This window comes from Martes martes (genome assembly GCF_963455335.1).
Source record: "Martes martes genome assembly, chromosome: 6".
Classification (NCBI taxonomy): Eukaryota; Metazoa; Chordata; class Mammalia; order Carnivora; family Mustelidae; genus Martes; species Martes martes.
This window is the reverse complement of record NC_137893.1, coordinates 40,819,631-40,847,220: the sequence shown is the minus strand read 5'-3', so window position 1 is coordinate 40,847,220 and position 27,590 is coordinate 40,819,631. Positions and strand designations below refer to the sequence as shown.

General features: G+C 39.7%; 1 protein-coding gene across 1 annotated transcript in view; it reads right to left on the bottom strand.

Annotated features, from left to right (window-relative positions):
• Positions 1-27,590, bottom strand: part of MDN1 (midasin AAA ATPase 1) — a 172,830-nt gene that overhangs the window by 45,666 nt on the left and 99,574 nt on the right. The window contains exons 44-62 of the mRNA XM_080806492.1: positions 24,100-24,259; positions 23,146-23,262; positions 21,903-22,111; positions 20,777-20,925; positions 20,183-20,394; positions 19,639-19,859; positions 18,414-18,527; positions 15,457-15,589; positions 14,262-14,377; positions 13,338-13,471; positions 9,492-9,649; positions 9,144-9,264; positions 8,576-8,786; positions 7,983-8,214; positions 7,543-7,669; positions 6,726-6,896; positions 2,166-2,380; positions 1,377-1,764; positions 492-601 (exon numbers count right to left, since the gene is read on the bottom strand). Of these exons, the coding sequence (XP_080662618.1) occupies positions 492-601; positions 1,377-1,764; positions 2,166-2,380; positions 6,726-6,896; positions 7,543-7,669; positions 7,983-8,214; positions 8,576-8,786; positions 9,144-9,264; positions 9,492-9,649; positions 13,338-13,471; positions 14,262-14,377; positions 15,457-15,589; positions 18,414-18,527; positions 19,639-19,859; positions 20,183-20,394; positions 20,777-20,925; positions 21,903-22,111; positions 23,146-23,262; positions 24,100-24,259 (3,298 nt within the window). The remainder of the gene's footprint in view (positions 1-491; positions 602-1,376; positions 1,765-2,165; positions 2,381-6,725; positions 6,897-7,542; positions 7,670-7,982; positions 8,215-8,575; positions 8,787-9,143; positions 9,265-9,491; positions 9,650-13,337; positions 13,472-14,261; positions 14,378-15,456; positions 15,590-18,413; positions 18,528-19,638; positions 19,860-20,182; positions 20,395-20,776; positions 20,926-21,902; positions 22,112-23,145; positions 23,263-24,099; positions 24,260-27,590) is intronic.

Here is a 27,590-nt window from a genome sequence, read left to right as displayed (position 1 = left end):
TCACACACCACACATGGTGTTAAGTAACGCAGATGTGTATTTCATCCAAGTCTAATCACAATTCACTCAAGGAGTTGCTGTGATCCTCCTCTCACAGACATGGACTCTAAGGCTCAAAGGCATTAAGTGATCTATTCAAAGTCTAAAGCCTAAGGACAGGAACAGGACTGGAACGCAGACCTACTACACTGCACAGTATTTACCAAGACAGCAAACCCACACAGTGCACATCATTAGACCCAACTTCTGTCATGCTGAAAATCAGTTCAGTGGTTTCAACCCACCTGGCCCCATGTGAATCCTGCCCTTCCTTTCAGAGTATTAGTTTTTCCTGACTATAACCATGGCTTTAGGATCTAACTGCTGATGTAGAGACATGTATTATCACCTCTAACACTGCAATTACATTGCAAAGATGAACCTAAAAATGTCTTTAAAATAACAACAACAACAACAAAAAAAACAGAACAACACAATTACTCTGCTGTTACCTGATGTGAGGATGAGAGTGACGGATAATGACTTCATCTTCCAGGTCTGTTCCAGTCAGTAGCTGGGATGAGAGGTTTCGGGTCTTCCACTCACACTGTAGCTGGTGTAACTAACAGAAAGGGAAGAAGCTGGTCTGCTGTGCCCAGCTATGACCATGTCCAAGAGGACAATGCCCTGGGGAAGGGTAGAGCAACTGGATGGAAGGAACCTGGGTTCTTGAATGACCCAAGAGCAGGGGCTTTTGCCCCATGAACCTGGACCATTCACCTTAGAGCTACTAGGTAAAAGAAACTATCTTATTCACAACACCGGACTTCTGGACTCTGCTATAGCAGCTTAGTCTTTACTAACTCATATATTAGTTCGACATTTTGAAGAAGGAAAATTATACCACTATCTTTATGTTTTGGTTAGAAGTCAACTATCAAGGGATACCACTTAATCTAAATCTACTTGATTCTTGAATTTTAGATAAACACCCAAATGTTAAAACCTGAGGAATACCATATCATATCTAAAGAAATTATTCAAGTCCGAATATTCGAAACTTAGTTCAGGTACAGGGAGTATGGATAGGAGATAGACTAGTTCTCTAGCAATGCCTCAGGTGTTTCACCGTTAAGACCTCTGTCTACTGCAGCCTATTGGCAAACGCATCAGAAGCTTAGGAAGGGCCCCTCCAAGTACCTAAGCTTACTCAGAGGAACTCTCAAGGAAGATAATGCAGTCTTTAGAACACACTCCTGGGATGTCACAGGGTAGCCTGTACAAAATCATCCCTCTGGTGCTCTGAGCATCCAAAGGGCAATACAAGGAGTAATATACTAAGCAAACCCACCCATTCAGGGAAGGAGCCCATGCTCCAAACTCTCACCCCTCCATACCTCTTCCTTAGCATACTTGAGCTTGTATTCCTTCTTCACTGCAGGGTCAAAGCGTGCCTGCGGAAGCCAAGTCTGAATCTGCAGCAAGCCAAGGCTCACCCAGAGGCTCCCACGGCGGGCTGGCTCGGGAAGGTCCCGTTTATTGTCCCCTTCCCCAAACAAGTGGCGCAGGGAGGTGAGCAAGAGGCAAAGCAGTTCTTTGGGCAGGGCCTCCTGCCCAGCCATGTCCCCAAGGGTCTGGCCCACAATTTGGAAGGCCTGGCTATCCCCGAGCAGCAGCTGTTCACAGTTCTGCATGTACTCCTGCCGCTGGGACTCAGGAAGCAGCTCTGCCAAACCCGCCAGGTGTCGGCACAGCACAAGCCCCTGGAGCTGCGAATCTGTGCGTCTGTAGAGATAAGGAAGCACTTACGGGCTTGCACTACATCAAACAGCATTCCTTTCTCACATTCTCATCCCCTCAGAAAATGACACAGCAGACTGCACTGCCAATAGTTAAAGGTGAATTTCTTTTCTCAAGTAATCCTACATGCTTTTCCAAGCCCCCTCTCTTTATCACAATAGGCTTCAAATTAACAGAGGCACAGCCAGCTCATAATAGCCTGTTGTGGGCTAAAAACCTACTGATACAGCTGGAAAACATAGTTGCCTTCAGCAACCAAAACTAGCCTCTACATAAAAAAGTTCTGAGTTTTCTGCTACATGCTCTGTAGGAAAGACGAGACCTTTACAGTCTGTGGCGGGAGACCGGGGAGCAGGTGGACGGGGGAAGGGGACCGATGGTAATACCTGAACTCTGCGACCGAAGGCACGACCATGTTTGTCCAAAGCGCCAGGCTGATGTCCTGGAGCTGCACAGCTCTCTCAACCCACTCCCCGAGGGTGACATGTGAGGAGGACAGGATGGGGAAGCCGCTCACATCCCAGGGACTTGCTCTGCAGCTGCTAGTCAAGACTTCAAAGCAGCACTTGGAGAACACAGCTCTACTGAGACTGCCAGGGCCCTGATGGATGGAGAAAGGTCATGCATCTTTTAAAAATTAACTAAAAGGATTTCAACAAGCAGAACTGAGCACTTCATAGGTGAGAAAGAAAAAGAAAAGGAGGACCAGGTTGCTAAGACCAGGTAAACCTCAACCAGAGTATGGACTGGGGTCAGGTGTTAGCAGGCTTTAAAGAAACAGACTCCATTCTCAAAGAATGAGCAACAATTGGTGCTTCACTACAGCAAGAAAATCCCTCCCACCTGGGCATCAGGAAGACCTTCCTGCAGTAGAGCTTGGGGCCCACTGCAGGAAGGTGAGACTTGGGAAGCCGGGAAAAGAGTGAGAAGATAAATGTTAAGAGTCAGGGACAAAGGGCCGCCTTGGTAGCACAGCTGGTTAAGCAGCTGCCTTTAGCTCAGGTCCTGATCCCAGGGCCCTGGGATCAAGCCCCACGTCAGGCTCCCTGATCCATGTGGAGTCTGCTTCTTGCCCTGCTTGTGCTCTCTTGCTCATGCTCTCTTTCTCAAATAAATAAAAGCTCTAAAAAAAAAAAAAAAAGAAAGTCAGGGACACAGTTTGTCAAACCTGTGCTCCTTGGACTGTGCATCTGGGACACACTAACAGCTGTCCACAGCAAAGGATTAGGTGGTTAAATACATAAAATGGGAAACACTGTATACTCTGGAACTCTTGGGGATCCATAAGAGCTATCACTAAAGGCTTTGAGAAGTGTGTTATAATAAGGAAATCAATTTTGAGGGGCGTCTGGCTGGGCTCAGTCAGAAGAGTATGTGACTCTTGATCTCAGAGTCATGAGTTGGAGCCCCATGTTGGGTACAGAGGTTAAGAAAAAAAATTTTTTAAATTAAAGGTATCAAATTTGATAGAACAAGAGAATAGAAGAGTCCCAAACAAAGCCATAAACATCTGTGGGACTAAGGTATGACAAAGGTGGCATTTCAAATGAGAGTGGAAAGGATGAATTAGTGAAACATGATGGTGTTACACTGCTTTTGGATGTACTGTTTGTATAAAATATTTGTATACCTATCTTACAAAACAAGATCTCCAGATGTAACTGATTATTTAAATATAAAACAGAACAAACATATATAAGAAAATAATGGCAAATGGTTAGCTCTAGGGATAGTGAAGACTTTTTTTTTTAAAGCATGACACCAAAGCCAGAAAATAGGAAGTCAAGTATTTTAAAAGAGAACATTGTAAAACCTGAGAGAAAGGAGAACATTAGAAATATATTTCCAACCACATGATGGGTAAAGGTTTAATATCCATAATATATAGAGATCTTCAATAAGAAAATGATCATGAATTCAATTTTTTTTTACAAAATGAGCAATAAACATGACTGAAAAATTCAGAAAATGAAACTTTATACATATGTGTAAAGATGTCTAATCTCAACAAAATAATCAGGAGTACAAATTCAAATGAGATTTTAAAAATTGAATAATTGGCAATAATTAAAAATATTGATAGCATCTAGTGTGTCAAGGATATGAAGAAACAGGTTCTCACAGATATAATAAGTGAAATTGTGCTCTAGTCCTACATCTTCCTGTGATCATCTAGGCCTTTGTGACCTCCTCCTCTACTAGCTCCTAGCATGTTTATAAAAGTAAACATACCCTGGTGCTTATAGCAGCATTATCAAAACAGACAAATTATGGAAACAGCCCAAATGTCCATCGATTAATAAATGAATAAAATAGATGTGAGGGGTGTGAGAGGTGTGTGTGTGTCACATACACACACACACACACACACACACACACACACACACACACACAGGAATATTACTCAGCCATAAAAAAGAATGAAATCTTGCCATTTGCAATGACATGGATGGAGCTAGAGTATTATGCTAAGTGAAATAAGTCAGAGAAAGACAAACACCATATAATTTCACTCATGTAGAATTTAAGAAACAAATGAACATGGGGGAGAAAAGAGGCAAAAAAGAAACAGAGTCAACTATAGAGAATAAACTTACGGTTACTAGAGGGAAAGTTGGGGGGAATGGTTCAAACAGGCGATGGGTATTTAAGGAGGGCACTTGTGATAAACACCAGATATTGTGTGTAAGTGATGAATCACTAAATTCTACACCTGAAACTAGCATTACTCTGTATATTAACTAACTGGAATTTAAAAGCTGGGGGGCAGGGGCGCCTGGGTGGCTCAGTGGGTTAAAGCCGCTGCCTTCAGCTCAGGTCACGATCCCAGCATCCTGGGATCGAGCCCCGCATCGGGCTCTCTGCTCAGCAGGGAACCTGCTTCCTCCCTTCTCTCTCTGCCTGCCTCTCTGCCTACTTGTGATCTGTCTGTCAAATAAATAAAATCTTTAAAAAAAAAAAAAAACTGGGGGGGAGGAGGTAAAAATCAAAAACCACCTGCACAGACATTCTGAGAATGGCCATGAATTTCTTTAACTGTGCAGACATTCTGACCAAGGATTAAATTCCAATTCTTATAATATGTCCACAGAAATACTAGGATAAATAGACAAAGGTTAATGCAACAGCAGTTGATGCAGGTGTGATTGTTATAGAAAGGGGGGGAATAAAGCAAGAAATCTTCACATTTATGAATAAGCATGTAATTAAATAAATTCCAACACAGGGGCGCCTGGGTGGCTCAGTGGGTTAAGCCTCTGCCTTCAGCTCAGGTCATGATCTCAGGGTCCTGGGATTGAGCGCACATCGGGCTCTCTGCTCGGCAGGGAGCCTGCTTCCCCTCTCTCTCTGCCTGCCTCTCTGCCTACTTATGATCTCTCTCTGTCAAATAAATAAAATCTTTTTAAAAAGTTAAAAAAATAAATAAATTCCAACACATTAGAACAATGGGATACCTTAAAAAGAATAAGCTGGAATGACATGCTTCCGTGACGTATTATGTGAACAAAGAAAGTGACCTTATTTTTGCTTACGTATACACTTAATATAAAATATATGTAAAAGAGATAAAGAGCAAAGAGTAGTTATTTCTAGAGAATTCTAGTAAGTATCTATCTATGTAAAGTTGATACTTGAACACAGGAGTTAGGGGTGACAACCCTCCTGTGCAATAAAAAAAGCCATGTATTTAATGGCTAACTACCCCAAAACGTAACTATGTACAGTACAATAGAACAAGACACCAGAGGTCTTCTCATCCCCAAAGTTAGCAAAGTTGGACTCAGGAGGGATATCCGCTACTGTTCCTCTACCCAAGAATGCAGAATCTCCTTCCAAATAGAATCCAGAGAAAGGCAAAGAACCAGGGAAGGCAGACCACCTTTATTCACCTTTTCCAGGTCACTTGCTTCACCTGACTCCTGCTGCACGGTTCTAACACAGTTTCTGCTTACAGGAAATTCTGGCAAGCAGAGAGCCAGTTGCCACTATTCCTGTGTATTAACTCCCTGGCTTGGACTTTCAGCACCATAGACAACACCCCTCCCTCCTGTACCCTCTGCCACCAAAAATCCTACTAAGCACTTATCCTGTCCCCTGGTGTTTTCCTAGACTCCTTACCTCAGGGAATCATCATTCTGTGGTCCTTTGTCAACTCTTCCAGTGACAGACCCTGTCACTTCAGTGAGACACCCCCCAACACCCACCATCCCTTTGTACCTTTCTCAGTTCAATACCTCAATGAACAGAGCTTTGCACAGGTAGTGGGAATAAGGAAGAGTGCCAGAATCAGATGAGAGCCCTATTGTTCCAGTCTTCCCTGCATCTTTCCTCTACCCTCCCTTTGCTTCTAGGCATTTGGTTCTACCTTACTTTTCAATCACAACATAAAATACATATTTACTGAGAAAAATCCATGTGTAAGTAGCCCTGTGCAGTTCAAACCTTGTCTTGTTCAAGGGTCAACTCTATATACACACACATATACATAGGTACATATACATTACTATACTGTTATTTATGTTTAATAACTAGAAAAAAGGTATTTTATAATTAGAGAAGTGAAGACTTTTTTATTATTATTTTAGAGAGAGAGAGCATGAGCAGAGGGTGGAGCAGAAGGGGAAAGAATCCTCAAGCAGACCCTGCACTGAGTGTGGAGCCTGACCTGGGGCTCAATCTCACCATTCTGAGAGCATGACCTGAGCTAAAACCAAGAGTCAGATGTTCAACGACTGAGCCAACCAGGCAGCTCAAGTGAAGATGTTTAACCCAAATGGTTTAAGACAGAGTATCTTTTTTGAAGATATACTTACTAACATCCTGCAGAAAATAAAGTATTGCAATCACTTATTTAGTTACTGCTCTGTCCTAGGAATAAATGTTTATTGCTAGATCAAGAAATTTTTTCCACTATCAAACACTGTTATGATTTTATGCCAACAAACCTTCAATGTGGAGTCCAAAAGGGACTTGGGCATCTCCCTCTGCTCTACACCAGGCAGAGGGCTCCACATTAGCCAGTACTCTGGATTTGTAGTCACAGTACTACTCCAAAAAGACATAAATGTGGAATTAAACAAGTCAGACCACAAGGAAATAATTTCTTCAGTAGACACCTAAAGATAAATAGATAAAAGAATATTTGAGAAAAATTCCATAAATCAAGTTATGAGGTCTCCCTCTTGTAAGACTCATCTAAAATTAACATAGGTTTAAATATATTAATTCTGAAGTCCCTGATTCCCTACCACCCTGGTCATCTTGGTTAAGCCACTTAACCAAGTTTTGTAATTTTAGAAAACTGAGATCTGCTTTTTATGAGGCTCATGAGGAAATATAAGTGAATCACACAATTATAATATCAGCAAAACAGGTAAGTGAACAAAAGCATTATAAAAAAATTAAGGTTGTACTAATGAAGTTATAATAACTACAGTTTACCACTATTGACATTCAATAGTTACTCTTGGGGGAAAGAGTTAAAACACTCACATGTGTGTATTTTTGCACAAACAATAAAAATAAGCAAATAATTTAGTGTTATTTAACTAGAAACCAAACAGAATGATTCTGTGATAAGAGTTGAGGAATACCCAGGTAATTAATGCAAAAAACACTCAAAATTCTCCCCTTTCAAAGTTAATTCAAGTAAGACTGAGTTTTGGACATAAACAGAACATTCTGCAACCAGTCTGCCACAGAAAGTTTAACTGGGCCATAGCATTAAGAAGCTTTATCTCCCTTTTTGATCTTAGTTTTTACCTTCTGATGGTGCAATAGGAACCAAAGATCTCGAAGCTCTTGTGGAGCAATTGGTGTGTGCTTAAGACAAAATGTGATGTGATGACTGATCTCCTCATCTATCTGCGGTTGCTGATTTTTGCTGGACCTGTTCCACAAATAAAGAGGAAGAAAGGATGGGTCGTGGACTGTCAATAAACTGCTAGAAATCTGTTATGTATGGGAAGATGGAACACACAGAACTTACAGTGCATTTATTAAAATACAAACAAGCAATTTTACTGGAAAGACACCTAGTAACTTGAAAAGGTGGAGCCAAAACAGGCAAAGAATCAGTGGCAACAGACTTCCCTTGGTTTTAGTAACTAGTCCCCTTTAAGACAAGTCTGTGCTATGTTTCATATGTCAGATCCATGGAATAACCTAACAAGAAAAAAGTTCCCCCAAGGAAAATGGCTCACCTTCTTAGACAAGCCTGTGTCATAAAATCAGCTGTCACTTTGTACTGCCAAAGCATAGCTAGGTACTCCATTGGAGGCCACAACTGAACATTCCTGGTGAGTTGGATTAAGGAGGTAAAGTCTGGTTGGAACAGGGAGGAAGCTTCATTGTGCTTTTTTTCGAGAAAACCAAGTGAAATTCCTTTGGCTTTTAGTTCTGAACAATGGGTATTCACAATATTCTTCAACTCATCTGGACAAAAAGACACATGTAATATTAACAGCATAGTGGTCAATAGAACAGGCTCAGATTCCCAAGAACTACTTATGTGACTGTGAGCCTAACCTGAGCTTGAGTTTTGTACCTGTGAGATGATGTCACTAATACCTACACAATTCTGATGACAGAATTAAACAATATCTGTAAAGCCCATCTCTCTGCCTGACACACTCACTCAATGGTAGTTATAGCATACCCAGAAAAGGGAAAGAGAAACGGAAAAAAGAAACAGAAAAAAAGAAAATCTAAGGGAAAAGCTTAAAAACGTATTGGCTGCAGAGCGGCACATAGTTCTGGAGCATCCATCAGCAGGCTAAACTCTAGAGTATATTACCTGGGTTGGCATCTTCCAGAATATTAGCTTTGAGGACTAATCCCCAGGCCTGCAAGAGACTTTTCTTTAAAGTCCATTCAGAAGCAACCACTTGGAGACGATTAATGTCTTCCCACCATCCACTTTCCCCAAGGGCAGGCATCCGCTCTCTGATGGCAAGTGCTTTGTGAAGGACTTTCAATTGAGACAAACACTCCACCACCAGCTTGTTCTGAAACAACAAAACCCAGGAGAACCTACTATAGAGGAGAAATGAGGTTCTTTTTACCAGCCTGTTCATGTCTAAAAAAAATATGAAACGTTTCCACAGCGCTTCTAGAAAACATAAGGTTAGTTTACTGCTGTTACTCTCAGGAGATTTTATAGTAATAAAGTTAAAACTCTATTCAGACTCAACACTCTCTAAGAATAAGCAAAATGTTAACACTTAACAAATCAGTTAATAGTACTGTGAACATCTGAAACTTAAGTGTTTTTGGAAAGGATGAGTCTAGTTGAATGGCAGTTCCCATGCTCCAGAACTTCAGAAAAGGTCAAATCTTAGTGTTTACATGTTTCTAAGTTGTACCTTAAAAGGAAATGGTCGTCCCAGGAACTTTTGCAACTTCTTTATACCAGTGAAGCCACCTGTCGGGCTCCCCAAGCAATTCTGAATATGTTCTGAGACCGTCTGAATCTCTTTGTAGTATCTTTAAAGAAGGAGAAAAGGGTAGAGGGAAGTAAGGAAAAAGGGAAATGCTGAATAGTATAGAAACACAGCAGAGACATCATTTACATTTTATATTTGCTTTATATTCACCAATAGACTAAGGGAATCAACCAAAGTAAAGCAAGAAGTTTCAATTCCAAACCCTTTTCTCTTTACCATCATCAGTACTATAGACGTTGACATTATTACTCTAAATATGAGTCTTACTTGTCCTCGTGGTTCGTTAGGAGTTGGGGAATCTGATGGACCAAATGTTTTAAAACCCAGTGCCAGTGAAGGGCAAGCAGGGCGAGGCCTGGGGCATCCACTTTTACTGTGTCAGCCACAGACCAAAACCGATCCCGCCACCGCAGAGAATCCAAGATCTAAAAACAAAGTAAACCAAATTACTCAAAAACATTTCTCAGGAAAAGACACAAGACACAGATTTCAATTGTTAATCAATACTCAACATACACACATAAAAGGTCTAGCATTCGAATGAAATATTTTTAGGGACATTAAAGCAGCCAGAGAAGGCACAGCTTTTTTCCTCCAACTTGAAGTTCAGAGCTATTTCCTTAGAGAAAATGGAATTATTGGGTCATATGGTATGTATACATGCAATTTTATTAGACACCTCCAACTTCTCTTACAAAGCAGCTGTACTATTTTGTATTCCAACCAGCAGCACACATATATTTCAGTTGTTCTGTTTCCTTACCAATACTTACTACTGTTAGTGATTTTAATTTTAGCCATTTTGTGAGTGGTACCTCACTGTGGTTTCAATTACACTTCTTTGATAACTAATGATGTTGCAACTTTTGAGTTCTTACTAAGCATTCATATATCTTCTGAAAAGCATCTATTCAAATTATCTTGCCCATTTAAAAATTTGGGCTATTCTAGTTCATATTATTTATATATAGTTTCTATATTATACAATTATAATTTCATGTATACAGCCCGTTTTTTAACAGTTTCTCCCAGTGTTTTCATTTTTTTAACATTGTTAATTAAGAACAGAAGTTTTTATCTGCCTTCAGCTCGGGTCATGATCCAGAGTGAGTCCACATCAGGTTCCCACCTCTGCGGGGTGCCTGCTTCTCCCTCTGCCACCCCCCCCATCGCTCATGAATAAATAAATATAATCTTTAAAAAAAAACCCAAGTTTTTGATTTTGACAAATCTTATCAAATATTTTCTTTTATGAAGAATCCTCTGAAATTTTTGCCTATCCTCAGGTTACGAAGATTTTCTCCCATGTTTTCTTTTAGACAGTATATAGTTTTAGCTTTTATATTTATTTATTTTTTTTTTTAAAGAATTTTTATTTATTTATTTATTTGTCAGAGAGAGAGAGAGAGAGAGAGAGAGCACAGGCAGACAGAGTGGCAGAGGGAGAAGCAGGCTCCCTGCGGAGCAAGGAGCCCGATGTGGGACTCGATCCCAGGATGCTGGGATCATGACCTGAGCCAAAGGCAGCTGCTTAACCAACTGAGCCACCCAGGCGTCCCATTAGCTTTTATATTTAGATTTATGACCCATTTTGAGGTGATTTTTCTATATAATGTAAGACAGGGGTAAAAGCTCATTTTTAACTTTATTATATGAACTTTATTGTACTTGTTCCATCACAATTTATTGAATACATTGTTTTTCCCCATTAAAATATCTTTACACTTTTATTTATTTATTTTAAAGATTTTATTTATTTATTTGACAGAGAGAGAGAGATCACAAGTAGGCAGAGAGGCAGGTAGAGAGAGGGGGAAGCAGGCTCTCTGCTAAGCAGAGAGCCTGATACGGGGCTCGATCCCAGGACTCTGGGATCATGACCTGAGCTGAAGGCAGAGGCTTTAACCCACTGAGCCACCCAGGTGCCCCTCTTTACACTTTTAGAAGAAAAAAATCAATTAACTCTAAGATCTATTTCTGAATTCCTTTTGGTTTCATTGGTCTTCATGTCTATCCTTGTGTTAATACCTACTGTTTTCACTAAAGTAGGTTTGTAATCCAAATCAGGTGTGTCTCTAACATTGCTCTTCTAAAATGTTCTTTTTTTTTTTTTTTAAGATTTTATTTATTTGAAAGAGAGAGATGGCGGGAACAGGAACACAAGCAGGGGGAGTGGAACAAGGAAAGCAGGCTTCACCCCTACCCCAGCAGGGAGAATGATGAGGGGCTCCATCCCAAGATCCTGGTATCATGACCTGAGACAGAGGCAGGAGCTCTGGTGTCCCCTAAAAGCTATTTTTATAGCAAAGTTGTCTCAAGATTTCTTGAGCGATTTCTCTCCATGAGGTTAAAGCTACTTTCATGATATCAAATTATTTACCTTTTTTTCACTATGTTGACATTTGCACTGACAGTACCAGAAAAAGAGGGGGGATGGGTGGGATGGACAAACTGACTGGATATCTGGCAAACACTATATATTGAAAATGAAGTGAATCTGTCAGCTCAAGAAAAGCAACTGAGAGTATTTGTTGCCAGTGATAAAAGTCAAGCTTTCAAAGCAAAACCCAGAACTTTGAAAAACCAAGACCCTGACAAATTCCCAATATTCCAAAATTTTTCTGATGAGGTTTGTGATAGTTGTACATGAGTGTGACTCTGCTGACACTGAAGAATGATTTGTCAACATTTGGAAGATCTGGTAACTCCGTGAACAATATTTTCCAAATTACCAAAGCACGAGTTCAAGTCCTACAAGAATAAGAGTCCATCCAAAGTGCAAGCCAGACGAATGGATTTTGATGCATGACAAGTTTGGTGTATTATTTTCAGATTCCACATTACAAGTAAACTTCAGAAAACTATCACTTGTCAAGTTGTGGTACAGTATCAAAGAAAATTATTCACAATTATATGAAATGGCAATGAAGATATGAGGTTAGAAAAAGGAGGAGTATAACTATATGAATAGAGGCTGAAACAACATAACGTAAGAGAATGAATGCAAAAACAGAGTCCATTTTCTTCTGTTAATCCAGATATTAAAGTGACTTGCAGAAATGTAAAAACAGTTGTACTTTCCATTAATTTGTTTTGAAAAACAGTTGATTCTCATTAAAAATTCTATTCCTATTAACATTAAATGGATTTGCTACTGTGTTTTTTAAGCAAACTAAATATTTTTTGTATTTCTCAGATTGATTTCCTAATATAGTAAATATGGACAGATGTGACTATTTAAACAAAAGTTATTTAGAGTCTTTGGTAAACTTTTTGGACTCAAGACTCCTTTATGGTCTTAAAAGTTAAGACCTACTGTCTTAGTTTATTGAAATTACAAGAATAATCTGGATTCAAAACTCAAGGAAATCCACACACAATAATGATGTCTAAGAAGGCTTAAGTGGATTAAAATACAAATTAAAATTCCAGTGTTCTCCAAGAGGTAGAGAGATTGTACCATATACATTTGATGGAGTATTACTTGGCAATAAAAAGGAATGAACTCTTGATACACTAAACAATATGGATACATCTCAAAATAACTGTTTTGAGTTAAAGAAGCCAGACAAAAAAGTATACTGCATAATTCCATTATATAAAATGCTAGAAAAATGCAACTGACCAAAAGCATATTAATGGATACCTGGTTTAGGGTGGGGGCAAGGGAGAGAAAGGAACTACAAAAGAACATGAGGAAAGGCTTGAGAGTATGTACTATATATGTTCACTATTGAACATATAATGTTCAATAACATTATATAATTATATAATATATATAATGTTCAACAAACATAATGGCTTCACAGGTATATACATGCCAAACATAAAATTCTACACTTCAAATATATGCTATTTATTATGTCAATTATATACCCACAAAGCTCTAAGATTTAATATATATTACATATATAATATATTTATATATTTTATATGTATTATATGTATATATTTATGTATTTTATATATATTTTATATATATATCTGTTAAGAACAATTAAATTTCTCAAGTAATATTGGATATATAATAACAACATTATAGCTCGTCTCACCCCTAAAAATCTTAAACATTTGTCTTGACACAAAATAAAAATATGAGGTACATTTCCTCACCTCAATGACACTGGCATTGGATACAATCCCCTGAGATGACTGGACCCAGAGCAGGATTAGTGCATCGCAAAGTTCAAAAAAAGCAGCAAGATTGACCACAATTTCAGGGGGCAGACTGTGAAAGCTCTCTGGATCTTAGAGTTGACATAAATAAGAACATTTGATCAGATTTAAATTAACCTCTGGACATTTCCAAAGTCAACTGCAATACAGAACTTAATTGCAACTCCAGTACGAAGGTCAATTTTGAAAGGTCAAAACTGAAAGCAAACTCTTAGCCTACTGTTACCATATTAAATTTAAAAGATTGGGTATGCATATCTATAGAAGTTCTTAACATCTTAACGAAAAATGAAAATTACTGAGCAATAATGGATATTTTATACAAATACATGTTTAAATACAAAACAAAAACAAAGTGTATATATGTTTGAATGAATAAACAGCACAGAGGAGAGGATACAAATGAAGGTACTGTTAACAACAACTGCTTCAAAGGCAGACTTCACTTTTTATGCTTCCATACAGTCCAAATTTTTTCCAGCAAGCGCAGATATCTTTTCAATTTAAAAAAATAAAGGAAGGATGAAGAAAGAACCTATAACCAAATACTTAGAAGCATGAACTTTTTGAGTCAACAGATCTAGATTTCAAATTTTAGCTCTGTTACTTGCTAGAGATATGACCATTAGGATCTCTGCACATCCATCTCCTCTTTCACAGAATAAGACCTAGACCACGTAAGGTTACTATAAAAAGTAAATGAAATCAAGGACATGTACAAAGCAGTTAGTCATTACTATTGAACAATCAGGCCAGCAAATCAAAAGGAATCAGTAAAATGGCAGCGGCTGCTGAAGGTCTCTTAAGCGACATTCTATGCTCAGACACATAACTCAAGAATATAAAAGGTAAACTTCTCACCTTTATGGAACTCAAAGGACATTCTCAAAACACTATTTCTTAACTTTTTGCCACCAAAAGAAACCAGATTTGCTTCAGTAAAAATACGTTTTTCCCGGTCAAGATACAGGATTGTCCTGAAATGAGATCAATAACATAACAAATATTATTGGTTACTGGTGTATTCTATTTCACAATCACATCTTCTACCTGCTGAAATCTTGAGAATCCTTGGAAGATCAATCTCCTTCAACCTGCCATTCCTCTGCATCCCCTCCAAATTCTGTCCTAAAGAGTTGGAGGTAAAAGTGATGACGACTGTGTGTTGGGCAGGGGGGTGGGGAAGACAGATGGCTGGGAAAAGCTGCATCTAGGTAGACTGCCAGGCTTTGCTGTGATCTCACTAAGTACAGTGTGAACTCTTGAAAGTGGCCATCATAAAATTAACCTCCGGTGTTATAAGTTACCTGGGGAGGCACCAGGGGGAGTTACTAGGAGGGGAGACAAGAGGGCCTTTGAAGTGCTGGTTCATACCATATGCATGAGTTCACCTTGTGAAAATTCCCCGAAACCAAATATACTCATTATTAAGTGTACTTTTCTGTAATGGACATTATACCTCAATTATAAAATTATTTGTAAAAATGTATTACATTACACTGTTTGCCAATTAAAAAAATACTGCTGGCCATTACATTAAATGTGAGGAAAGACCAGCTTATATAACAATTAGGTAAATTTGTATGTTGGGTGTGCACATAAGAATGCAGGCTCCACACGTCTCCTCAACATTTAAGGATGGGAAATGATGTGGACACAAGGCTGTGAGAGAATGAGCAGGTAAAAATGGGAGGAACTGCTGAGAATCATGAATAGAAAACAACAGAAATATGACTCTAGGTCATATGATAAAGGATTAACTGCAAAATAAAACACAACATTAACATTAAACTAATGTATCTCTTAAAAGCATCCTATTAAATTATTAAGAACTTGCAGAATTTACAGGCATTTTGCATTCAGAGTTACTTCACTGAGCATGGAGCATGAAGGCGAGGTGGTGATGAAGGGAATCCCATCTAACATCCCATCACTTCTTAGGTGCAGGAGATTACACACATGTAAGCTAAATTTGACAGAGTTTAGAAAAGGTATAATCAATAAAGCTATATTGTATAGGAAGGCAAATGAGCCCCAAACAGCAGGCTTCACCTACTTGTTTGCAACAGACTCTAAAAGGGCAAAGAGCTGCTCAGGCTGGTCTGTTTGTGGGTCAAAGTCCATGGAGTTTCTAATGATGTCCAAAGCCTGCATATTCCATCGGGGGTCCAAAGGGATCACAAATTCATCTGGTTTAAAGAAACAAAACAAAAAATAGAACTTGGTAGTTAAACTCCCTGCCTAGAAAATTTCAGCGGAAGATTTGCACATTCAGTCCTGATGGGGAAAGAAAGAGAATAGGAAAATTGCTGGTTTCAGCCCACAACACTAGAGAAATATAGATCAATTGCTTTTACACTATTTCCTTTCTAAATGCTAAATTTCTACTAGTCCTGAAAATTCACTCCACTGCAGGATATAAGGTAATCCCTCTAGAACATAAGCATTCCGACCAATACATTCACTTGCCCAGGTCCCACTGCTGGTCAGAAAACAATCTATGAGCTTAATCACCCAATCTGTTGTCATTAACCTCAAAAAAAAAAAAACCTAACTCACATGGTGGCAAATGAATAAATATGTCTCATTTGCTTTCAGTAAGAAAAACCACTCAGGAGGCACCCAGGTAGCAAAATCAGTTAAGAGTCCAACTCCAGGGGGTGCCTGGGTGGCTCAGTGGGTTAAAGCCTCTGCCTTCGGCTCAGGTCATGATCTCAGGATCCTGGGATCGAGCCCCACATCGGGCTCTCTGCTCAGCAGGGAGACTGCTTCCCCCTCTCTCTTTGCCTGCCTCTCTGCCTACTTGTGATCTCTCTCTCTGTCAAATAAATAAAATCTTAAAAAAAAAAAAAGAAATTAAAAAAAAAAAAGAGTCCGACTCCAGGTTTTAGCTCAGGTCCTGATCTCAAGTCACAGCATCTAGCCCTGTGTCAGGCCCTGAGTGTGCACAGACTGCTTGAGATTCTCCCTCTCCCTCTGCCAGACCCCCTGGCACTTCTATGCACAAGTGCACTCTTTCAAGAAAATAAATAAATCTTTAAAACACAAAAAACAAAAACAACTCAAGATTTTGCTTTTAAAAGCCCTTTCTTGGGGTGCCAGGATGGCTCAATCGGTAATCCACCTTTGGCTCAGGTCATGATCCCAGGGTCCTGGGATCGAGCCCTGTATCGGGTGTCCTGCTTGACAGGGAGTCTGCTTCTCCCTCTTCCTCTGCTGATCCCCCTGCTTGTGCTCTCTCTCTCTCAAATAAATAAATAAAATCTTTAAAAAAATAAAAAAATAAATAAAAGCCCTCTGTAATCAGAGAATACAGTTTCTGCTGCTTCTTTGGCTTAAATTTGGCACCTCTTCTATAAAGCAGCAGTGATCAGATCTGACCCTTCTGTGAGAACCCATGAGAACCCAAGGAATGAGGTTAAGACAAAACAATGGTAACATTAACATTAAGGTGGCTGGGTAGGTCAGTGGAGCACTTCAAGTATCTACCATACACTAGACTAACAAATGCCTACTGTCAACAGCAAAGTACTTGAAGGAGGGAATCCATATTCCAAATTCCAGTAAGACTACATGATCCAGAGCTATACACTAGAAAAGGAAGATGAAGGCATACCTAGTATGTCCCAACAGCGGGCAGAGGATACCTACTAAAAAGGGAACCTGCTACTCTACCCTAACACTGTTTCCAAAGACCAAAATTCTTTCATACTTGGGAAGCCAATAGTTTAGCCACAACTTGATTACTACAGTAGTTTTCCCCATTATTTGATTTCTTCCCAAACATTTTCCCTGTTATCTTTAGTGTACATAAGGTCATTGGTTAGCGCAAAATCATCATATGTGTTTTCTTCTAAACCAAATAGCAATGGTATGTTTTGATCAATATCAAATGAAGACGGGGGTGGGAAATTTTAAAAAATCTGATTCTATGAAAATATCCATAATTTCCTCATTAATGCTTATGTTTAATCAACTTTCTATTATTCTCTTCAAGAAAGTTTGCAATCTTACTCCTCAATTAAAAATAAATTCTGGAGGCACCTAGGTGGCTCAGTCACTTAAGCATTTGCCTTCTGCTCAGGTCATGATCTCGGGGTCATGAGACTTAGCCCGTGTCGGGCTTCCTGCTCAGCAGGGAGTGTGCTTCTCCCTCTCCCTCTGCCCCTCCCCGCAACTCATCCTCTTTCTCAAATAAAATCTTGAAAAAAAAAAAAAAATAGGGGTGCCTGGGTGGCTCAGTCATTCAGCATTTGCCTTCGGCTCTGGTCATGATCCCAGGGTGCTGGGATCGAGCCCCGGATCAGTCTCCCTGCTCGGCAGGAAACCTGCTTCTCCTACTCCCTCTGCTTGTGTTCCCTCTCTTGCTGTGTCTCTCTGTGTCAAACAAATAAATAAAAAAAGGAAAAAAAAAAACTTCAAAAAAAAAGAAAAAAAAACTTTAAAAACTAAAAATTAAAAAAAAAATTCTGAATACCTCATTTGATTTAAATAGCTTGAATGGCTATTTCTTTTATCATTATGGTTTCAAAACTTTATATTTAAGGCTTTATAACTTTTATTAAGTTTTATATTTTCTGAAGTAATTCACACTGTATTGTTTACCCATCTAGTCAAAGAGCTCATAATTTAAAACCTTTTCTCTTAACAACTGAGAATGCTCTGAGTTGAAGGGATCCCAGAGAAATGAATTTAATTCCCATATTTTTCAAACACAGGCAATAAGTATGAAAGATGGCTCTCAAATGAAAAGCTAGTTTGTGGCTGAGTTGGGACCAGTCTTCCAACTCCTGTGCTCTCCCCACTATGTTGTATATCATCATCATCTTTCAAAGACTAAAGGAAAAAGGGATGGTTTCAAACAAAGAAGTAGAATTTGCATCTGGATACTGTAAGTCTTCCAAAATACAGTGTTTATTACAGTGGCAGTTCTGACAGATCTTTTTCCATAGACTTGATGGGACCAGTTTCCTAAGCTGTGCTGAGAACTCAAAATCAAATCAGATGCAGTACCTGTTATATTTGGTTGTAATATTTTGATGACATTACTGACCCCAGCTGAGAGAGAATTTGAGTAAAAATTCCTAAGAGATGCAGCACTGGCTTCCAAATGAATCTGTATTGATTCTGTGGAGGAAGGAGAAGAAAATGTTAATATTAAAAGTAGAGCTGTCCAAGCAAACTTTTTGTAGTGATGGAAACATCTATAGTTGCACTGTCAGAGTAGCCACTAGTCATGTGTTAGTAAGCACGTGAAATGTGGCCAGTGCAACTAAGGACTGGATTTTAGATTTTATTTCATTGTAATTAATGTATATTTACATTTCAGTAGCCACCTGTGGCTGGTAGTGCTCATATAGGACAATGCAGATAATATATAAATTCCCTCTATACAATTTTAGGCAGATCACATGCACCACACAATATACATATTCCCTGGCTAAGTTCTCATGGATAGAAAGGTTCATGTAAACTCAATTAGTTTAGGCAACAAGTTCTACCAACAAATTCCAAGTCCTACACTTTGCAATGCATGCAATGTTGTTATTGTTGAGTTTTCCTCTTAAAATGAAAAAAGTACAAAGAAATTAAGCATGACAACTTAGAGTACTGGAACTGAAATAAGTCTCTTATGCACTTTTAAGGGGAAATGAAGTTACCAAAAGCAACCTTCCCCGGAAGGTTCTATAGTAGTACAGCAGCATGTTCAAAAAATAAACAGTAACATAACACTGCACATTCTCCTTTTGGATTTGATAGGAAGGCGCAAGATCCTGAAATGCTAAGGATTACATGGGGGAAAAGTTTCTCTTAGAACATATCTAAGGGCATGGGGCGCCTGGGTGGCTCAGTGGGTTAAAGCCTCTGCCTTCAGCTCAGGTCGTGGTCCCAGGGTCCTGGGATCGAGACCCACGTCAGGCTCTCTGCTCAGCGGGGAGCCTGCTTCCCTTCCTCTCTCTCTGCCTGCCTCTCTGTGTACTTGTAATCTCTGTCAAATAAATAAATAAAATCTTAAAAAAAAAAAAAAGAACATATCTAAGGGCAGATAGCTATGTGCCTTAATTTTTTTTTTTAACAGCTATACAAACAATAATGCCAAGTCACAAATTTCTTGCTAGGAGATCTCCTGGCGACAATTTCAACAGTGTACTCACAGAATAACGAAGCTACCGAGGCACTAAAATAGTGTAAGTGTAAATATATTTGCCTATTATACAAATTAAGCTTTTTGACTCACCCAGCCCCTGTGGTATATTCTTGGCTAAATGATAAAGCCATTTAACTCTGAGCATCCAATCTTGATTGGTTGCTTTTTCTATAAGCAATTTAACAGCCATGGCCAGAACATCTGGTTCATCGATCCAGTGAGTATCCACTTCAACTGAACTGAATTTCAAGCTCTCAGGGTTAGAGGACTGCATAATTTTCTCTAAGTCTGGCAAGGTAAGAGGCTGAATCCTAAAATTCATTTGAAAAATAAGGCAAAGTCAGTAGCAGAATCAACTTTCATTTTGTATGTCAAAGAACCAGGAATATAACTTTACAAATATTGGATCCAAGAGGTAAAGGGTAAAGATTAGTCCCCTTCAAAGAAGGACAATTAAAACACATCAAGTGAATAATAATAATAGGGAGCAATGTTACGATGAACAAGGAAACAATGATAGCTGGTTAATAAATGACCACATTAACATTCTGGTCAAACACTTTGGGTCAAGACCACTACCAGCAAAAAAAAAAGTCAAGATGCCAAAGAGACTCAAACTGAAGGTCTCACTGACCTGGCCCAGCTGCTGGTTTTCATGCTCATCCTGTTGAGGCAATACACTAAGATCTGTCCATCACTTCGGACTACAGACAAGTGAGAATCTTCTGTAGCAAAGAGAGCTGAGGGCAGAGAATCTGGCCACAGGCCCATGGCAAGAATGGAGTTACCCCAGGTTTCATGTGCTCGCAGAGAAAAAACATGTTTCTCCAGTAAAGCCTGCACAAGCTGGTAAGAGATAAAAACATGTGGGTGTACGGGCAACATACAAGTGCTATCTCCAGAAACTAGCAGAGTATTAATAGTTTCCCAGGCCCTTTGCGATCATCTCATGACAACTCTCATCACAGCCTTCTCTCATCACAGCCTTCAATTTTCAACATTATAAGCTAAATTCTACTTTGTCTGATGACAACTAAGTTTCAAAGAAGTAATATTTACATTTAACCTATTTTCCAGGAAAGTACTTAGATAGCAGATCTCTACTAGAGAGTAACTGAAGTGCTCCACTCTCAGCTCACTAAAGTTACCATCAATAGGAAGAATTTCCTCCACCTAAATAATGTAGAGTATTATAACTGAGAGAGCTCTTCCAAACAGTTTGTAGTACCTTCTGGTTTGCTGGTGAATGCTGGGAGCGGACATATGCCTCCCAGCATACTTCAGAAAAGGCTCTGTCTAAACTCAGCCCTCGCTGTAGGTACTGCACAATGAGTGAGGCTGTCTGAATTAGAGTTGAAATAGAGGATGTTGGAGAACCTATAAAAAAAAAGTATTGCCATTTATGAGCAACAGATTCTATAAAATGTCCAATGAAAACAGATAAATTCATCTTCACATCAAACTTCGTTCCACTCAAATCCACCCAATACTTACCTTAGAAAGCCTTCTAAGTGGAATCTAGGGTCTCAGGAGCACATTATGGACTTGTGGGAACATTCATATTCCTTCCCTATTCTGCCTCCCCCCTCCCTTTCTGGCTGTCAAAAGCATATTGCTGGAAAGTGACAATTACAAGTATGACAAAGCCTGGTCAAATATATCCTTAATTAAAGTTGATACACACTGAAGTAGCAAAATGAGCATGGCCTCATAAAGGACCATGTGCTTTAAAATCCAACAGAACTACACTGCAACTTCACTGGCTCTGATGAATTATTCAACCTCCCTGAGCCCTATCTATAAAATGAAAACATGCTCTGAAGAACTAATGTGAAGACTAAAAAAGCAAATGACATCGTACCTAACACATAGCAGTTACTTAGTAGATAGCATGTCACTTTTTTATCATTGCCTTTGTTATTATTCTTGCCTATTCCCGTATATTTGGACATTTAGAAGAAGTAACACCTGTTTTAAGCAGCTCAAAGTTCTCTCTTTATTCTACCTTCAAAAGACTCAATGACCACCCTACAGATAAGAGGGACAAACTTTACAAATTTTAGTGCTTAAAGCAGTATTCCTCAAAATAAGGGTGTCTGAATGAATCCATCAGAACTACCTGGGCAGCTTCTTTAAAATATTAATTTCTGTGCCTCACCCAGACTTGCTGAACCCATTCTCTTAGGGGGAAGAAGGGCATCAGCACATTTACATTTTTAACATACTTTTCTGGTAATTTCTATTTGCATGTATACTAAATTTAAGAACTCCTAGGTTAGCAGTCAAATGGAATAACATATAAGAATTTCTAGAAGAATAAAACTCTGCAGAGGCCTAGAAGTCAAGCACCTTACCTACTACAGTGCTTTGGATCTCTGTGTGTAGAGCCAAGAGGCTGTCGCACACACTATCCCCCACCAACCCAAGGCTGTGCAACAGAACTTTCATATCCAGGTCATCTGGGATGTTCCCATCCCCTTCTCCAGAAATGTAGATTTCAAGTCCACGATTCCTCATAGCTCGGGATATTTCTCCATGAACAGGATCCATTGAGAGAAAAAGTCTAGTAATAGAGTAATTCAAAGAAAAATAAATTAAACTCCCAGTTGCAACCAATGATGTAGTTCAGCAACAATTAGGGCAAATCCTATGTGGTTCCTCTTCAGGGAGCTTATCAAGGGAGATACCATTAACTCAAAGTCTGCCATTTTCATCTGTGTTCTACCTTCTAGTGCCAAAATGCATCAATATAGCAACATCAGTTTCTCTAGACCTACTCTCTTTAGGAACTATTGTTTATCCAGTGCACCTTTAAAGCTATCTGAGAATGTTAAAATTCTTATTTTCAGATATTCCCCAAATCAGATAGTGCTAATTCATCATTCTAACGTACCTACAGAGATCAGAAAAGAGAGCAATGTATTCTCCTGAAACAATTACCTTCATATATTCAATGTCTAGCAACACCTCCACCTAGCCGCCTGACATCTCCAACGCTACACAGCGGATTCCCTGCTGACCTTCCCCATGTCAAACCTGCTCCTTTGCCAGTCTTCCCTTTCTCAATAAATGGCTCCCATATTTACCCAATTACTCAAGCCAAAAATTCAGGTAAAATCCTTGCTGCTTCTTTTTTTCAACCCACACATCCATCAGCAAGTCCCACTCATATGGCCATCCTAGTCTAAGCTATCACATATCTTACTTGAACTACTGGAAAAGACTCATGATCAGTCTTCTGCTTCTACCCTTTAGCCCCAACCTACTGCAAGGACCTCACCTCTGTTTAATTTTTTATTATTTCATTTTTTAAATAAGCTTTGTGCCCGATGTGGAGCCTGAACTTATGACCCTGAGATCAAGAGTCACATGCTCTACCTACTAAGACAGCCAGGAGCCCCCTCTTGTTTACTGATGAGCTCCCAGAGTCTGGCAAATAGCAAAGCCACCATAAATATGTGTTAACTGAATCAATAAGTAGGTGAACATACTTATGACTGGATGCATAAATATGACATGTAAGAAGGTCCTACTGAATGTCCACCTCCCCCACTGAGGGAGTCAGATTCTTAGAAGAAACTTAAGAGGCACGAATACCTGAAACTGGGATTTGGTGTTATGGTGGGAGTGGATCCATCTATCATTCCTCTCTCACTAAGAGTGAGAACACCTCCAGGTTCAAGCAAAGCATTCAAACGATCCAGCACTGATGGGCTGCACAAAGAGAATTCAAATACAGTGGTGACAGACTGACATGCTACACTGGTTCTACTTTTCCTTACACAGGCCTCCCACTGTTCCGGACCCATATCCTCCTTCAGCATGGACCACTCCCCCATATAGAACTGTGCTCGCTCTCTCCCTGTACATCCCCCTTTTCACTCCCCAAGGCATGTTGCCCAGAGATTCATACACAGTAAATATACAAAATATTTGTTCCATGATTAAATAAATTAAGGAAAACTGTCCCATGATATAGCTCTTTCTTTTCTCTTTCCCCCTTTATCTCCCCCACTTCCCAACATTATCAAATCAATCTGAAGGCAACTGGATTTCAATTCAAACATTTTGAAAAACACTCCAGGTAGAGAAACCCATCATCGGACCTGGAGTAGTTTCTATTATGCCTCGTGTTATGGCAGTTTTATGATATCTCTGTCCTTACTTTAGAATCAAAGCAGGACACACTGATGCACATTTACTAAATGTCTGCCCTGTAAAAGATCCTCCATTTCAAAAATCTGCCCTCAAGAATGCCCCTAACAAAAAGAATATTTTTGATGTTATATAAAAATGTCTACCTCAAAAATGGTTGGGAAAGTAATCCAATTCTGTTAGCCTTCAATTTAGCTCAAAACAGTCAGACAGAACTAAAATCTTGCAGCTAATGACCAACTACCTTCGTTCTCAACAGGCATCAGTCTACAGAATATGGGTGAGGATACGTTTCTAGCTAATAATGGGTTCAAAATGCCAGAACTTCCAGCTGGGGTTCTACTTTGACAAGCATATCCCAAATTTCAATCTTGTGATTAAGCAGAAGGTCCTTACTTGCAAAAGTTAACATTGTCCATCAAAAGCCAATCTCCAGACTTCAGAGCCTGAACCAACATGCTGTCAACCCATTCAAATGTGCCACGGCTGTGGCCACTGGTGGACTGCAGAAGCTTCACCCCAAAATTTCGGAACTCTTCCACAAGTTTGGCAAACTCTGAAATGTCACAGCCACAGCACTTAATTTCAAACCACAGCAATAAAAAAAACAAAAGAAAAACAAACAATACCCCCTAAGATTTTATTAAAAGAAAATTGGAAACTTACGGCCAAGTTCTAAAAGTTTCGTAATGAAGTATAAATAAAGGTTTCTGTTTTTGTTTTAACAAAACAAGATAAAAAAAAATTAGGTCTGGTAGCAGAAAATACTTTTTAATGGCATTCTGAATTAATGGGTAGGTAGAGGTAACTCAAAGGTGACAGATAAGGTAAATACTCTTGGTTACAGTTTCTCAAATGGCACAAGAAGAATAATGTCTCCCACCTATTACTGCATTTTTATCAAATGAAAGGGCAGTAAAAGTTGGCACAATGAAAATCAATGTCATTAAACCAGGCTTTCTTCCTAAAGACCATATCATAGGATTATAGTAACAACTGCTATTTATTTGCTTAGTGCTTTATAGTTTATATAGCCCATCCCTAGAAATTTTTCAACTGCTCTTTTTTATTGGAAACTGCCTTATGACCCCGTATTCTTATCACAAAGCATAATGCATTGGACCCTTATTCAAGGGTTCAACTTTATCTCCACGGCTGACAACTAAAAAACTATACAAAATATTTGAAACAGCTGCTTCCAGCAATGGCACAGGGCTGTGGTACCTGAAGAAAGCCCTGTAATTGTCCTCAGTTTCTGCCTGGAAGCAATTTCTGAATTGCAAAGCAGGAGACGGAACTTTCAAACATACCACAGAGGTCTCACTGATTTGAGTGGACAGACTGGAACTCAGGGAGGCCAAGACAATTAGACTGAAGGGCAGAGCACCTTGAGATGAAAGAGCTACTCACAGAGCTCCAGAAACCTAGATAAGGGCCTCTGAAGTTTTGGGCTAAATAACAGTCTGCATGTGCAGGTAAAAGGTGAGGCTCCACAAGGATGGGAAAACTCACAAGAAAAGGACAATTGCTGGGGAATTATCATTGGAAAATTCCCAGAGTTTGTACAAGACTGAGCATCCCTCCAGTTCCCACCAGCCACACTGAAAAGATGCCACTGAATACACAGGCCATTCAGCAGAGATGCCTAAATAGTGGGGTTAATCTCAGGGCACCTGGGTGGCTCAGTCAGTTAAGCATCTGCCTTCAGTTTGGGTCATGATCCCAGGGTCCTGGAATGGAGCCTTATATCAGGCTCCCTGCTCATGGGGAGCCTGCTTCTCCCTCTCCCTCTGTCTGCCACTCCCCCTGCTTGTGCGCTGTCAAATAAATAAATAAAATCTTTATTTAAAAAAAAAAAAAGTGGGGCTAATCTAGCCCTAGAGTAAAGGTTACTCTGAACGACCTTAAAAAGCTTGAAATTAAGTTTGAAAAGATCGAAATTATCTGGTTCAACATGGCAGTGTAGGAAGATCCTGAACTCACCCTACCCCCATGGACACACTGAATCGACAGCTATATATGGGACAACTTCCTCCAAGAAAACCCTAAGGTCTGGTTGAGTAACAACTACATACCAGGCAAATGGAGGGGGGGAAACAAAACAAAACAAAACAAAAACTACCTGCTACACTGAAGCAGATAGGAAAGGCTGAGAAATAATCTCACCATAAACCCCCAACCCCATGCTGTGACCCACAACTGGGAAGGACCTAAAAACCTGGAACTTTTCACTATGGAGCAAACGGTTTGAACCACACAACAGAAATCCCACCTTTTTTTAATTTTTATTTTTAAGATTTTACTTATTTATTTGACAGAGAGAGACACAGAGAGATATCGGACAGAGAGATACACAGTGAGAGAGGGAATACAAGCAGGGGGAGAGGGAGAAACAGGCTTCCCACTGAGCAAGGAGCCCGATGTGGGGCTTGATCCCAGGACCCTGGGATCATAACCCGAGCCAAAGGGAGACACATAACAACTGAGCCATCCAGGTGCCCCAGGAACCCCAACTTTTAAAACACGTGCCTGAAAGGCAAGCCTTCAAAACGTCTACCTTCTAAAAACAACAGGGCTTGCATCCTAAGAGCACAAGACTAATCAGAGAAAGGCTCACACACTCATACTCCACCAGGGCCCAGCTCAGAGGCAACCAATTGCACCCAGATTTAAAGTGAAGGAGGCTCACCTCCTTGCATTAAAGACACAACCTCAAGAGCAGGCATCTAATATAACATATACATCCTAGAGCCTGCTGGAACACCCTCCAGGGAAGAAGACTGACAGGTGTCAACTTTGTGCTCTTCCTCTGTGGATCTCAGAAGCACCAGTACCTCCCAGAAAGCCTTTTACATAAATCTCGGGCCCTAATTTTTTTTTTAAGATTTTATTTATTTATTTGACAGACAGAGATCACAAGTAGGCAGAGAAGCAGGCAGAGAGAGAGGAGGAAGCAGGCTCCCCGCTGAGCAGAGAGTCCGACGCGGAGCTCGATCCCAGGACCCTGGAATCACGACCTGAGCCGAAGGCAGTGGCTTTAACCCACTGAGCCACCCAGGCACCCCATTGGGCCCTAATTTTTATAGTTACTACCCAGGGATGCCTCGGAGCTTGAGTTCCTGATCTCATGGGACTATAATAAATCAGTGTCACCCAGTGCTGTGAATTGTGTAAGACTGATAAATCACAGACCTGTACCCCCGAAACAAAAATACATTTACATTTTATGTTTAAATAAATAAATAAATAAATAAATAAATCAGTGTCACCCAGAAAGGAGATAGAGTTGGTAAATTCTACCAAACATTTAAAAAGAATAAATACTCATCTTATTCATCCTTCTTGAACAACTCCTTTTTCTCTCTCTCTCTTTTTTTTTTTTTTTTTTTTTTTGAGGCAGAGAGAGAGCATGAGCAGAGAAAAGGGTCAGAGAGAGAGGGAAATGCAGATTCTCTGCTGAGCAAGGGGCCCGATGCAGGGCTTGATCCCAGACCCTGAGATCATGAACTAAGCCAAAGGCAGACGTTTAACCAACTGAGCCATCCAGCCACCCAGGCACCTCTCAAAACACTTCCCAAAAAAAATAAAAAAAAAAAAGAAGAGGAAGAAGAAAAGGGAACTTTTCCAAACTCATTATAAAGTCAGCATTACCCTGATACCAAAACTAGACAAGGATGCTGCAAGAAAATTTCAGCCTGGCTGGCTCAGTTGGTAGAGTATGCAATTCTGTTTGCTTTTTTTAAAAGATTTTATTTATTTATTTGACAGAGAGAGATCACAAGCTGGCAGAGAGGCAGGCAGAGAGAGGCGGGGAAGCAGGCTCCCTGCTGAGCAGAGAGCCCAATGCGGGGCTTGATCCCAGGACCCAGAGATCACGACCTGAGCCA